Here is a 13,893-nt window from a genome sequence, read left to right on the forward strand (position 1 = left end):
ATCCGAACTTTAAAAGATTCTTGCTAAGAGCTGTTAAGAGGCCGCTTAGAAGCCTGTATTTCCTGAGACCTCCTACATGCAAACAAAGAGTTGGTGACCCATAGAAAAATGAGCTTTGAGATATGCTTCTCTGCCTAGTGGCACAACTGGGTGAAGTGGTGCAGCAATAGGAATAAGCTGGCTTCACCTTTGAGATTGTTACTGGAAATACTGCGAAGGGAGGAGGAAAAGAAGCAAGCAAGCAGATCAGCTGTCTTAGATTTGCAGTAACATTGATTCAGCCTCCAGAATCCTATTTCTTTAGAAACATAATAGCCTTTAAAAAAAAGACTACCTCCTTATTGTTACGGAAAAATCTGGGTGCGGGGTTACTCTGCCACCCAGCTCATCGGACTAAGTCCGTGGGTCCCTGCGGAAGAAAATGAGCTCAGCCGGACACAGGAGCAAACTGCAGAAGGTCCAAGTTTATTGCGCAACAGGTTCAAGGCGAGATTGAACCCAGAGAAAGGGGTGACATGAACTTTTGAAATTTCCCTCCATATCCCAGAATACAGTGCATGAAACGTCACGAATACATTATGGGAAGGTTGGGTTTCGCAAGTTACATCATGAATATACTTTACACGTCATGAATACATTATGAAAAGGTGGGATTACATTAATTAGCATTTTCGGATGAGGGAGGGGGGACATGCGGAGTGGGAAATATACATAGATACACATTTATTGAGTACCGGTGGTGGCAAGACAATGGGTCAGAGATATGCATCGTCTGCCACCTAATATTGCCTAGAGGAAAGGTTTGGGGAAAGATCTGACAGGATTAAGAAGTTCCTGCGTACGTGACCTGCCGCTTCGGGGATTATGGAAGTAGGGATAGCATCATGGAGTCTACGGGGAACTGAGTTGAATGACACCGAGAGCGAAGAAATCGGAGTTACGGTTGATTTTATATCAATTTCTAAAGATTTCAATGATTTCAAACCCATTCTGTACTATAGGGCAAAAGCAGAAACAGAATGGATATATTGTAACAGGATTTTGACAGTTTTACGAGGTCCCTGGTTTCGGATCCATTGTTCTCGCCGTGGGGGACCATGAGGCGTGCAGGGGCTCCCTGAGCTAGCTTCTGCAGGACGAATGCATGGCTGTGATTGGCTAAAGCGGGGCCATAGGAATAAGCGGGGCCTCGGATGTTCCTAGAAGGAAGGGGGAAAGGAGCCCCCCCCTTCAGTTCCGTATCATTATGGAAGATTAAAACCTCATCAAAATGAAAACTGTTGATGCACTTTCTTAAAAGGGAATCCACAGCATAAAGAGGCAACGCTGTAAAGGCAGCTCCACTAACGCGTGACCCCGAAATTTCAGATGCCCCCCCCAAACTGATGCCAAAGTTTAGTGCTAGTTTTGTGCTGTGAACCCTGTGTTTCATGCCGCCGCCCCCCCCAAACTGAGGAATTTACACAGCAAATCGGAGTCACAAGCTAATGCCAAAAAAACCAATCTTGTCTGATGGTCTCCAAAGCGGCATCAAAGTTTTGTGCTAGTTTTGTGCCACAAAACCCGCATTTTGTGCCCCCCTCCGCAACGTAAGTCACCGGCACTCAAACTGGGGACCATAGGTATACCCACAAACCCAACCTTGTCTGATTGACTGCAAACTGGTGCCAAAGTTCTGGTTTGGTGCCATTTTGTGTCACAAACTCTGCTTTCTGTTCTGCCCCTCAGAATTAGTAATCAACACTCAAACCAGGGGGCATAGTCACACATTACTAGAGCTTTTAAAGGCCTCACTCCTTTACCCTGCTGAGATCATTTTGCTCACAGCAGGGCTTCCCTTGATAGGCCACTTTGCCTCACCAGAAAAGAGGACAAGATTTGCATTAAAATTTCATTTTCTAATTTCTGTATAGATGCAAATTTAGAAACCATTGCTATAATTTAAATAGAAATATAGTATGTCTCACAATAATAGAGAAGACAAGACCAGGTGACCTGTGCCTCCTCAATTGGTTCTCTGGGTGCTAACTTTTGAGGAGCAAACTCAGCAGCCCTGCTCTCTTTTCTAATAATAATAATAATAATAATAATAATAATAATAATAATAATAATAATAAATTTTATTTATATCCCGCCCTCCCCAGCCAAGCCGGGCTCAGGGCGGCTAACAACAATCAAATAAACAATCAAACAATAACACATTCTAAAAATATTTCATTATAAAAATTAGTTAAAATCAAATTGATGGCAACCGATTAAACAAAATTCTGTGCAGGTTGCCAGAGGAGGGAGTCAGGCTGCGCCCTGATCAAAGGCCTGGCGGAACAACTCTGTCTTGCAGGCCCTGCGGAAAGATGTCAGGTCCCGCAGGGCCCTAGTCTCTTGTGTTTAAATCTGACTTAAACAGGACATCCCTGTTTAAACAGAGCAGGGTTAGGGAACTTGTGGCCCTCCAGACTCCCACCGTCCCCAGCCAGCATGATCAGAGATCAGCAATGATGGGAGTTGTAGTCCAACAACACCTGGAGAACCACATGTTCCCCATCCCTGAAATAAAGGATGCTTTAAAGTAGAGGGCTGTCTTCCGACAGTCCTTCAAATGGTGGACCTTGTAGACCAAGAACAAACATTGGTCATGACTCACGGTTTGGATGGTGTGCCAACCAAACGATGGCTTTGCTAACAGAAGTGCAGCAACTGATAGTGTTACATGTGCGCAAGAACAGTCTGCAGCCAGATATTGAAGAGAACGGTCAGTAGTGATGCAAAATTGTCCTTTCAGATAGTTTGTCCACAGTTACTGAACTTTTCTTTCAGGAACCCCTGATTGGGGTTTCCTTGGCAGCTTGAATTTTCTGGAATGCAGTTTGGGAAACACTGTTTTCAATTAGCAATATGAATTCAGAGCGGAATAAGCGGCGCTTCCTGGAAAGCAAGGGAACCCAGAATGGCATGGTTACTGTTTTGGCAGAGGGGCAGTCTGTAAAAAGATTACATTCATGTGTGGCTGGGAGAATAAGACAAGAGTTGCGTTTTCATTGAACTGTGGCACCACAGCTCCTTTCTGTAGCCAAGGATTACAAACTGGGGCCCATGAGAAATTTGTACAAGCTTAATGGGTAGAGTTTCTGTTTATTTTCCAAGCAGGAAGAAATCTGGGTCTTTTAGAAAGTAGAAAAGCTTCAGTGTGTACAACAAACTTCATGCCCCTGATCCTTTTTTCACAACCACATAGTGTTTTATCAGAGGTATATTACCTTACTTTTGTGCCTAATAATAATTCATTTTATGGAGATCTGGAAGAAAGCAAATAATCCAGCACGCCAGTTAGAACATTGTAAAATACCTGTATGAGATGCTTTGTGTGCCTTTTGTAGAAGACAAAGAGGAAAAAGTAGTCATGCATTGGAACTGGTCCATTATGTCAAATGAGGCACCGCTTCATCAACTTTTGCCTTCAGCCGTTCCTCAAATTCCTGACTTCTTACTGACCTCCAATCCAGTGGGTGGCACTGCCTCTGATTCCTCCTCCTTAATCTCAGGGTTGTCCTTCGTCCTCAACAGGGAGGAAGATGGCGAATAAAACTAGAATTACTTATAACTCTACCTGCTCTTTATTCTGGCTCCACCTACTGGTGGTCTCCCAATCTTCTGCCCTATGTGTCCCAATGAGCGAAGTGAGTCAGGAGCTATCATCATATTTCTTCAGGCGGTTGATGAAGACCTGGCTTTTTGAAAAGGGCCATTGGACTGAATGATCCTTTTGCTGTCGAGAGTTTCTGACTAGTGATTTGGAATTTGTGAGTTTTGTTTTGCTTCTTACATGCATGTTCTGATTGGGTTTAATTTGGGGGGTGGGGCTGGCTATTGTTGTTTATTCTGTGACGATCTGATTGGTTAAGACAGTTTGAGTTCCATTGGGAAATTAAGTGGGCCTAGAATGCTTTAAAATAAATAAATATCATACTTCAGAACGTAATTCAGAGTATTTAGCATCTACCGGACTAAGTTCAATGTGCTGGTTTTGGTGTATAAAGCCTTATGTAGTTTGGGGACAGAATACTTGACAGATTATCTAATCCCTTATACAGTGGTGCCTCGCAAGACGAAAAGAATCCGTTCTGTGATTCTCTTCGTCTAGCGGTTTTTTCGTCTTGCGAAGCAAGCCCATTGACGGATTAGCGGATTAGCGCTATTAGCGCTATTAGCGGCTTTTAGCGGCTTATCTGCTGATCGGATCAGCTGATAAGCGGCTTAGCGGCTTAGAAAAAAGGGGGGGAGGAAAAAAAACCAGCAGGAACTTGCAAGACATTGTCGTCTTGTGAAGCAAGCCCATAGGAAATTCGTTTTGCGAAGCACCTCCAAAACGGAAAACTCTTTCGTCTAGCGAGTTTTCCGTCTTGCGAGGCATTTGTCTTGCGGGGCACCACTGTATACCCAATACATCACTGTCCTTCCTCTTCCAACCAACCTTTTATAGAGAGATGTTTCCTAGCCTGGATCTATACTGCAATTGTTTTTAGATGTTTTATCGCTTGTGGGTTTGCCATCCTGGGCTCCTTTGGGAGGAAGTGTGGGATACAAATTTGTGGGATACTAAAATAGATAACTGTGCACCCTGCTTTATTCCACTCACACCCATGGGCATGACGTAGAGCTTGTAGGTGGGGGCACTTGAAATTCCGCACACATGTACTATAAGCCTTGAGATGGGTGCCTTTTATGACCCCCATTTATTTACTTTTAAAAAAAATCAATATTTTAAATTAACACTAAAATATTTATATATAGCGAAAGAAAGGTGTAGCACTAGAACACCACAGAGTTATAATAGTAATTTACTGTGGTGCTATGACACTATGCTACAATAGTGCTGAGGTGTGTTTAAAAAAACAACACATTTTTGTTCACTGCCATTTTAGCAACAGGATTAACAGCAGTGACTGAAAAAGAATTTGTTTTTTAATCCTTCTTTATTTCTTTCAAAAATATATAATCAGAAAAAGTATTTTAGTGATAATTAAAAGATTAAAATGTTATGATATTACACTGAAGGCGTCCTGAGCTGTGATAGGTTTGCTATCCACCCTTTGAATTTTGGGGGAAGAGAAATGCTAAAGGCATCTGCATCTGTGGAGATTGCGCTGCTATTATTTTCTTTTGGAAAATGTTGAGTTTTTGTTATCTGAGAAGAGATGGAACAGCACCCAGAAAATTCAACTGGATGATGATTGGACGATGGTAGCATGTGGATGCTCTGTAAACAATGAATGAATGAATGAAGCATGGCAATTCCATGTCTCTAGTGGAAGCCTTGCAGCTCTCTGCTGAAAGTGATCAGCCAGTAGGAGGCAGCCCATTTTGCAATCCAGACTACTGTTCCACTCCAGAGGCAGATGACTGGGACCAGCCACATCTGCAATGCTGAAGTAGAGGAGGAAAGTGGAGCTGCTAGGTGTCTCCCCCCCAAAGACTGAGTTCATGGTCACCTCCAGAGCCAACACAAGGGTGATGCTGCTCTTTGTTTGTGTCTTCTACCAGTGTTGATTGCTTATTTGCCATGAGTTGGGGTGTGTTATGTGTGGTATGATTCTGTCGTTGTTGGCTGGCAGATATATTGTATGAGGTGGTAGATGGTTGTAGTGGTTGTGTGCTTTTATGTTGGTTGGGAGTTTGTATTGTGCTGTCTAGTGATTTTCTCTTATCTTGGCTACATAGGGTTCTTGCAGATATGGATCCAGCGCTACCTTGGTTTTCAAACATAATCCCTTCTGGAAGTCTGTTCGACTTCCAAAATGTTCGAAAACCAAGGCGCGGCTTCCGATTGGCGCAGGCGCCCTGGAAGCAATAGCCGACAACCACACCAGGCATTCAGGTTCCAAAAAATGTTCAAAACCAGAACACTTACTTCTGGGTTTTCGGCGTTCAGTTCCGATTTGTTCGTCAACTAAGCTGTTTGAGAACCAAGGTTCTACTGTGTTGCGTATTTATGTATTTGTATTTTTCTTAATATAAATAATTTGAAACTGTGCTTATTGTGTATTTACATATTTTGATCATCTCCCCCTTTTTTTCTTTTTTTGCCCTGAAAGTGTATCAGCAGCTCACACGGAAGGAAGAGATTTCAAGCAGGAAAATAGTGTGGGGAATGGTTAAACAACCTCTTCACCAGTGCCATTGCCCTTTTGTCAGTTTGCTCCCTTCCCACCACAGTGGTTAAAGCTAGGAGGCCACCTTATGTTAAGTCAGACCATTGATCCCTCAAACTCAATACTGTCTATAGTGACTGACAACAGCTCTCCAGGGCTCTACCTGAAGATGCCAGAGACTGAACATGGGACTGACTTCTTGCATGCAAATCAGATGTCCTGCCACTAAGCCATGGCCCTTTAAGGTGTTTTTTTTTAAAAAAAACCCCATCACACTGCAGAACCTCCTAACGTGCAATTTAGCCTGTATCCAGGGCCAGATTTAGTTTTGATGAGGCCCTCAGCTACTGAAGGTAATGGGCCCCTTTATATGTCCAGCTGTCCTTCGTCAACAACAAATAGTCGCTGTTTTTTGTGTTGAATATATGCTGTGTGGTAATTTATGGACCTAATAGGTATCTAAAACCATTTGCGCATGTTGTATGCAACCGGTCCATGCAGAATGTAGGCACCCTATATATAGAAAGGAGCAAACCAGTGATATTTTAGGGAGCAGGCTAGCAGGCGGGGCCCATTACTTACATCATAGGAGCCTACACAACACAAAACACTGTTGCTGCATGTAGGTTTTGTTTTGTTTTCTTTATCTTATTTTGGAAATGTACGTCCAGTTTTTTTTTCTTTATTTGGGGGGAGCAAGAGAGTTGGGCCCTAATCTATAGCTTGTTTAGCTTATACATAAATCCAGCACTGCCTGTACCTGAGACTTTTGTGGTTCCACTGTATCATACTGAAGATCCCCATCCCATAATAATCTAAACAGAAGTATTTCCTTCTTGTAAGGACCTTCCCACCAACTGAGATCAAATTAGAATCAAACTGGAAATGTTTAACTGAAGGATAGCATAAAGATCTAACTTAATTACAAAAACAAAACAAAACAAAAAACAATGTAGGAAACAGGAGATATTTTGCAATTTGTGGAGCATAGTGTACATAGTTTATTCCTGCCACAGGCCCATAGCATGATTGTGTGACATCGTCACAATTCAATTTTCACAGTGTAGGATGATCACTTATGCCATCCTTAATGTAGTACAAAGTAATTAATCCATTTCCCACGCAGGAGGAATGAATATATGAAGCCATCATCAGGCAGAATTTCCTTCGGCTGCTCTGGGAGTTTAGCAGAACCCCTAGACAGTTGCTGCTTTCTAACAGTTACAGAGGAGCGAGAGCACATTTTAAGAAGGAAATGGATGAACTGGAATGGGTCCAGAGGAAGGCAGCAAAGGGACCAAGACCTATAGCACATCAGGAGTGGGGAATATTTGGCTTTCCAGGTGTTGTTGAACTACAATTTCCAGGGGTAATGAGAGCGGTAGTTCAGCAACATCTGGAGGGCCAAAGGTTCCCCACCGTGGATACATACCGTATTTTTCGCTCCATAAGATGCACTTTTTTCCTCTTAAAATCTAAGGGGAAATGTCTGTGCGTCTTATGGTGCGAATGTGTGGTCCCTGGGGCTGGGGGGGGGAGAACCCGGGCTTCCCCCGCCAGCCCCACAAGCTCTGGGAGCAGCGGGCAGGCTGCACGCAGCCTGTCCGCTGCTCCCTGAGCTTCCCCTGCTAGCCCTGACAAGCTCCTAAGCAGCTCTGGGGTAGCCCGCGAAGCCTCCGCAGGGCAGCAGGGAGCCTTCATCCTGTTGCCCTGGCGAGGCTTCGCGCAGCTATCCCTGGCTTTTGCGAGAGGTGGGATAAGCCAGGGATAGCCGCACTCCCTTTAAAGAGCTGCGCGGAGTGTGTGTGTGGTTCTTGGGGGCTTTTTCCGGAGGAGGGAGAAAAGCCTGCAAGCGCCGCACACACTCTCCACGCGGCTCATGAAAGGGAGCGCTGATCAGAGCCTGGGATGCATACAGGCTCTACTCAGCGCTCCCTTTAAATAATATTTGTTTTCTTGAATACCCCCCCCCAAAAAAAAGTAGGTGCGCCTCATGGTCAGGTGCGCCTTATGGAGCGAAAAATACGGTAGCTCTGATTAAGGTATAGCAGCTATCCTGCCTGTAGAAAGGAACCTGTGAATGAGCCAAAGATGTCAGAATTCTCGGGGCATCGCCACGTGGGTCTAAAAGAGGGGTATCCAGTTTATAAGAGACTGCGATCTACTCCCACTATAAATAAACTGGCAGTGAACTACCCATTGGATTGACCAGAGTTGTTGAGCGTTTTGGGGGGAGGGAGAGTCAAAGTTGGTCAGCTTTTTTTAGGGGGAGAGACCAGAGTTGCTGATCAGGTTAGACAGGCCTGGTCTAAAACATGAGTTGAGGCTGTGGATGAGGATTAAGTGCACTGCTGGTTTTTTTTACTCTTTCACACACATTAGAATCATACACAGAGACCGAGCTACAGCCAAAGTGCAGTCACAGCTTCATGTACCAATTATTTCGATCGTTGCTTCATACCTCACCTTGACTCGAAGTACAACTGAAGTACAGAGATTATGTTACTCCTCATTCTGATGAAGCTCCTGCGTTCTAAACTGCAGAAACCCCGAGCCAGGACAGAAACAAGTGGATGGTTAGAAACCTCTGCATAACTTTGTCACAGCAATAGATTCGACTTTGCCTCATTTTGTTTTTGCTTCATTAGGATAATGGCTAACCTGACTGTGGAAATGATGACCATCCCAAGAACTTAACTGGATTTTTTCCCCTTCTGTTTTCAGGAGCCAGATCTGACAGATCCAGATAACCCTGCAGATCCTACTGGTGCAGAGGGATCCAAAGAAAACTGTCAGAGTCCAACTCTGGGAAGTGGGATATTGAAGTACAGGAGCAGATCCCAAGGTACAGTTGATTTCATTGAGTGGGTGAATAAAAGATTTTAGAGTATGTAGTTAAGAAAGGCTCTCATAGAATCAGGGAGCTGAAAGGGACCCAATGGATCATTTGGCCAAGCCTTCAATGCAAGAATATGCACCCATACAGGGTTCAAACTGGTGACCTTGGCGTTATCAGCACCACGCTCTAACCAACTGAGCTAACCCATAAGGCAATGCTCTGGCCTTGTCCACCAACTATGATTTCCATTGGGAGAGGGAGCATGGCTCAGGGACAGAGCACACTTGCCGCATGCAGAATGTTTCAGGTTCAGTCCTCATCACCTTCAGCTAAAAGGATAATCAGGTAAAAAATAGGTGATGAGCAAAAACTCTGCCTAAGAACCTGGAGAGATAGTGCCGGCTTTAAGAATAAACTGCTTTTGCCAGACTGAAACTCATAATATGAGATTAGTCCTAAATCTTATAAGCTGTATATACTTTGTTATTTGATACTAATTTTGACTGCGACCCTTTAAACACACCAGGGTCTAAGTGTTAAGACTCTGCTCTGAAAGTGTTTTGAGAATGGTGGTTTGCATCTGACTACTGGGATAAATTATTGCTACCCACTTGGATGTGTGTGTCTCTATATATATCTAGAGACGAAGATAAAATTTATCATCATTTGTTTATACGACTTAGGAAATTTACCCATCAATCACTTCCGAATGTGCATGCAAAATGTTAAAAGCAGTGTACCTGATCCCATCACAACTGACAGATGTTAAAAGATGCTTTGAAATGTGTGTAATAAACGGCATCTCTGGGTTTTCCCTCAGGGGCGGCAGCGCGTTTAGAATCCGTAGGCGAAGATGACGAGTTGACAGTGGAAAATGGAGATGTGAATTATGAAATAGCCATGAAATATTCCCGGGGAGGGAGAAAACATTCTCTCCCACAGCATTTGGACACAGGAACCAGACAGGTGAGGTGTTGCACAGTTTACTGTCTTCAAATGTCCAAGGAATCCTCCTGTTAGTCCCAATTTTCATTGTTGCGGGTTAAAGAAGAAAAGGGACACTCCCCCCCCCTAAACACAGGGACACCTGTCTGTCTTCAGGTGCGCATCCAGGTGAGGTGAGAAGGGGGAGCGTATTGGAGACAGGCATTGGGTTGATAACCTCCCTGAAAGGGCAGGTACTTCACCTCACCAGAAAAAGATTTCTGAAGACGCACACAAATTTTAAATCAGTGAATTCAAAGTAAAGACTAGACGTAGAATTGCCAAATGTTTGAGACATGGAACAGCAAACACTAAAAGAAAGAAAGAAAGAAAGAAAGCTTCTTTGGGAAACAGCAAATGCAACGCAACAGTTTTGGCTTATTTCTAAATGTTGTGGTTGTTTCATTTGCCCAGGAATATCATATTGTTAAGAAATCTACTCGCTCTTTAAGTGCTGCGCAGGTTGAATATCCGTGGCGACTCACCCAGCCATCTATTATTTCCAACATTGTCCTGATGAAGGGGCAAGGCAAGGTAAGATTATTTGCAAATAGGAACATCTCTTAGTGTCTGTCAATCTTATGCATACTAATAGAATTCTGAGTTACAGTTTATATTCCCATCTTAACGCTAATTTACCTTTATATATGCCCTTAAATGTAGCTTCTGGGAATACCAGTTGCGCCAATTCGAAAATGCGGGTGCTGTTTTAAAGGCATGTGCCTTTAATGGTGCCACCGCAAACTCATGGTTCGCACTGGAATGATTTAGGCCCACATATTGGTACTAATAACCAGCACATTTAAACTGCTTGGACTGAAACATAGTTTCTGACAATTGAGTTGGTATCTCGTTGCTCCAGGTTTGGTTTGGGTTGTTGTTTATTCATTGTTTTGTTGTATGTGCTCCGATTTATATACATCTTGAAAATATCAGTAAAAATGCTTTCCTTTATTTTTGAAAAAAAAGTGGTAAATCTCACATCTCCTATTTTACACCATTCCAATGTTCATAGTGGATGCTCAACCTAGCTGATAATCTTGTTTCCGCTTATTCTCGTAAGGTTAAGATGAATTAACATTTCAGTTTTCCACTCGTCTCCTCTCCACCCTCTTCCTCCCCATACTCCGCAGGGTCTTGGATTCAGCATTGTGGGAGGGCAGGATTCTGCCCGGGGACGCATGGGCATCTTTGTGAAGACCATTTTCCCCAATGGGGCTGCAGCTGCTGACGGCCGACTGAAAGAAGGTATTTGTAGCGCAAGAGAAGAGATTTCTGCCGGTTCAGCTTATGAAACCATACACTGCAGGCAGAGGCAATAGCTAGTTGCTCCGGCACCTGGAGCGGCGCACATGCTGTCAACCCAGGGTTGGGGCCATGATGGCAGGGTGAGTGTCCCAGGGGGCGAGATGCTCATGGCAGGCTGCTTCCTGGGCGGCGGGGAGGAGCTGCTTCGCTTTGTCAGCAGCCTTCCTCCCTTCCCTCTTCCTCAGGGGACAGCTCAGGGGAGGCTCCCCCCCCCCAGGAAGCAGCCCGGGAGCAGGGGGCAATGGCCCGCCACCCGCCCATGATTCCCATGCCTCCCCCAAGCTGTCAAAATGAAAGGGGAAGGGGGTAAGGCCGCTGGCTTCGGGGTAGGCTTGGGAGTCCCAGGTGGGTGGCACGCTGAATGGCACCCCCCTCAGTGATGGATTCCTGAGGATTCATGCATTGCAGAGGGTTGGACTAGATGACTCTAGGAAACCCTTCCAACTCTATGACAATAAACCAGAAACACACCAGGGAGCCTGCTCATATTTCTCAGGATAAGCACTTTGTCTTCTGTCTGCATATTAACGCCTGTTTTGCCTTTCTAGGAGATGAACTCCTAGAAGTTAATGGAGAGTCCTTGCAAGGACTGACTCACCAGGAAGCCATTCAAACGTTTAAGGTAACATAACTTCAGGTGGGACCTTCCAGCAGTAGCAGATGATGTCCTGGAGTGGAAACATGGGTTCTCCCCTAAATACTCTATTTCCCTGGCTGCCCTTTACGTGTCTGGATCTCAGTTTCGTCACATGGTGGCTTTGTTTTGATGAGCAAGGAGCTATGTTTCCCCTGAGCCACTAGGAAAACAGGATCCTGGACTAGATAGGCCACTGGCTCGATCCTGTAGGGATCTTCTTAGATCTCACATTATGTTTTTATGTTTCCCTATCACAGTGGCGGGACACAGGTGGCGCTGTGGTTTAAACCACAGAGCCTAGGACTTGCCGATCAGAAGGTCGGCGGTTCGAATCCCCGTGACGGGGTGAGCTCCCATTGCTCGGTCCCTGCTCCTGCCAACCTAGCAGTTCGAAAGCACGTCAAAGTGCAAGTAGATAAATAGGTATCACTCCAGCGGAAAGGTAAAAGGCGTTTCCATGCGCTGCTCTGGTTCGCCAGAAGCGGCTTAGTCATGCTGGCCACATGACCAGAAGCTGTACACTGGCTCCCTCGGCCAATAAAGGGAGATGAGCGCCGCAACCCCAGAGTCGGCCACGACTGGACCTAATGGTCAGGGGTCCCTTTACCTTTACCTATCACAGTGGCAACATTAACTTAGATGTCAGTCCTAGGCCTTGGTTTTTATCAGGGGATAATAATGCCACCTTAAGTTCCATGATGACAGAAAAATGGGAAATAAATATATTCAGAATAATAAACACAATGGTAAACATAACAAACTGTGCTGTTGCTTCTTTAGCAACTCAAGAAAGGCGTGGTGACCCTCACAGTACGAACCAGGCTTCGCAGCCCAAGCCTTACTCCATGTCCAACGCCTACGTTATTGAGCCGTTCCAGCTCCCCAAGCTCTACTGCCAGTGCAGGACCTCCTTTGCCCGGCTGCGAAGATGGAGATGTTTCCCCTGCAAATCGTAAGGGGCCTGGTCCCAAGGACAGGGTCGTCATGGAAGTGACGCTCAATAAAGGTTTGAGGAAACGTTGGCTACTATTTACAAAGGGTTGTGGAAGATCACAGAAACCTTGTAGGCAATGGGGCTTTTTGGAGGGTGGGGAACCAAAAAACGGTAATGATACTGTGCCTACTTTAGAGCAGGCAGACTTAAAGTTTGAGGAATCTAGCTTGATTTTTTACTTTAACCTTGAGATCTACCAACCAGAGCCAGTGCCTCTGAGCACATTCTCAGCTGGGATGTAAGAAGACAGCTGTTTCCATTCTGACCTGTATTCGTCACAATCAGAGCAGTCTCCGTTCTGCTGCAGTTCGGATTGCAAACTGCTGTGGAAGTGTGGAGAACGGAAGTTAGGATTGGAAAAATGAGAAACAGAGAGAGGCCAAATTTAACAAATTCATCCATCGCAAACATGTCATTGGCAACAGATTTTCTTCTTCAATCACATGCTTTTCTCTGTAAAGGGTAAAGCCTTGGATTAAGTGAAAATACAGGCTCACATTTTAATGACGCCCCTGAATTGGGGCAGGCTGAACCCACCACGAAACCACAGAAGACCAAATGCTCTTCTGTGTGATGGAGCCAGGAGAGCAAGGGAGACAGAGATGCAACCTCATTCAGCTGCATTGACCTTTCCCATACCACATCAGTGGTGAAAGATTAATAACCTTCTGTGGGGGAAGCCAAGGGAGACAGGCAGAAATAGCATCATATACCTGCTGCTGTACCAGAAGCAGCAGCTCACCTGGGGAGTGGAGACACAATGCTAACTTCCCAGAAGCAGTGTTGCTGCCCCCTATTGGAAATATGGGGCTGTGAGGGTGCACCAGCAGAGCCAACGCAGTGCTTCTGCCGTTGCACCCACAAACCTCTGACCTCACTGTCCGTTTGCCCCTTCTCCTTCCCAGGTAGTGGCAGCGACCCCTGCTGCCAGAAAGCTAACATTGCAGCTACACCTCGCTGTGTGAGTTGTTTCTGTATTGTA

The 13,893-nt window shown here is 45.0% G+C and overlaps 1 protein-coding gene across 6 annotated transcripts in view; it reads left to right on the forward strand.

Moving 5' to 3' along the window:
- PDZD2 (PDZ domain containing 2) overlaps nt 1–13,893 on the forward strand; it is a 245,239-nt gene that overhangs the window by 191,729 nt on the left and 39,617 nt on the right. For all 6 annotated transcript variants that reach the window (XM_081212580.1, XM_081212583.1, XM_081212582.1 and 3 more), the window contains 6 exons: nt 8,874–8,994; nt 9,809–9,954; nt 10,387–10,506; nt 11,106–11,220; nt 11,829–11,902; nt 12,698–12,923. In XM_081212580.1, coding sequence (XP_081068706.1) covers nt 8,874–8,994; nt 9,809–9,954; nt 10,387–10,506; nt 11,106–11,220; nt 11,829–11,902; nt 12,698–12,923 — 802 coding nt within the window. The remainder of the gene's footprint in view (nt 1–8,873; nt 8,995–9,808; nt 9,955–10,386; nt 10,507–11,105; nt 11,221–11,828; nt 11,903–12,697; nt 12,924–13,893) is intronic.

Source organism: Podarcis bocagei (assembly GCF_964188305.1).
Source record: "Podarcis bocagei genome assembly, chromosome: 11".
Classification (NCBI taxonomy): domain Eukaryota; kingdom Metazoa; phylum Chordata; class Lepidosauria; order Squamata; family Lacertidae; genus Podarcis; species Podarcis bocagei.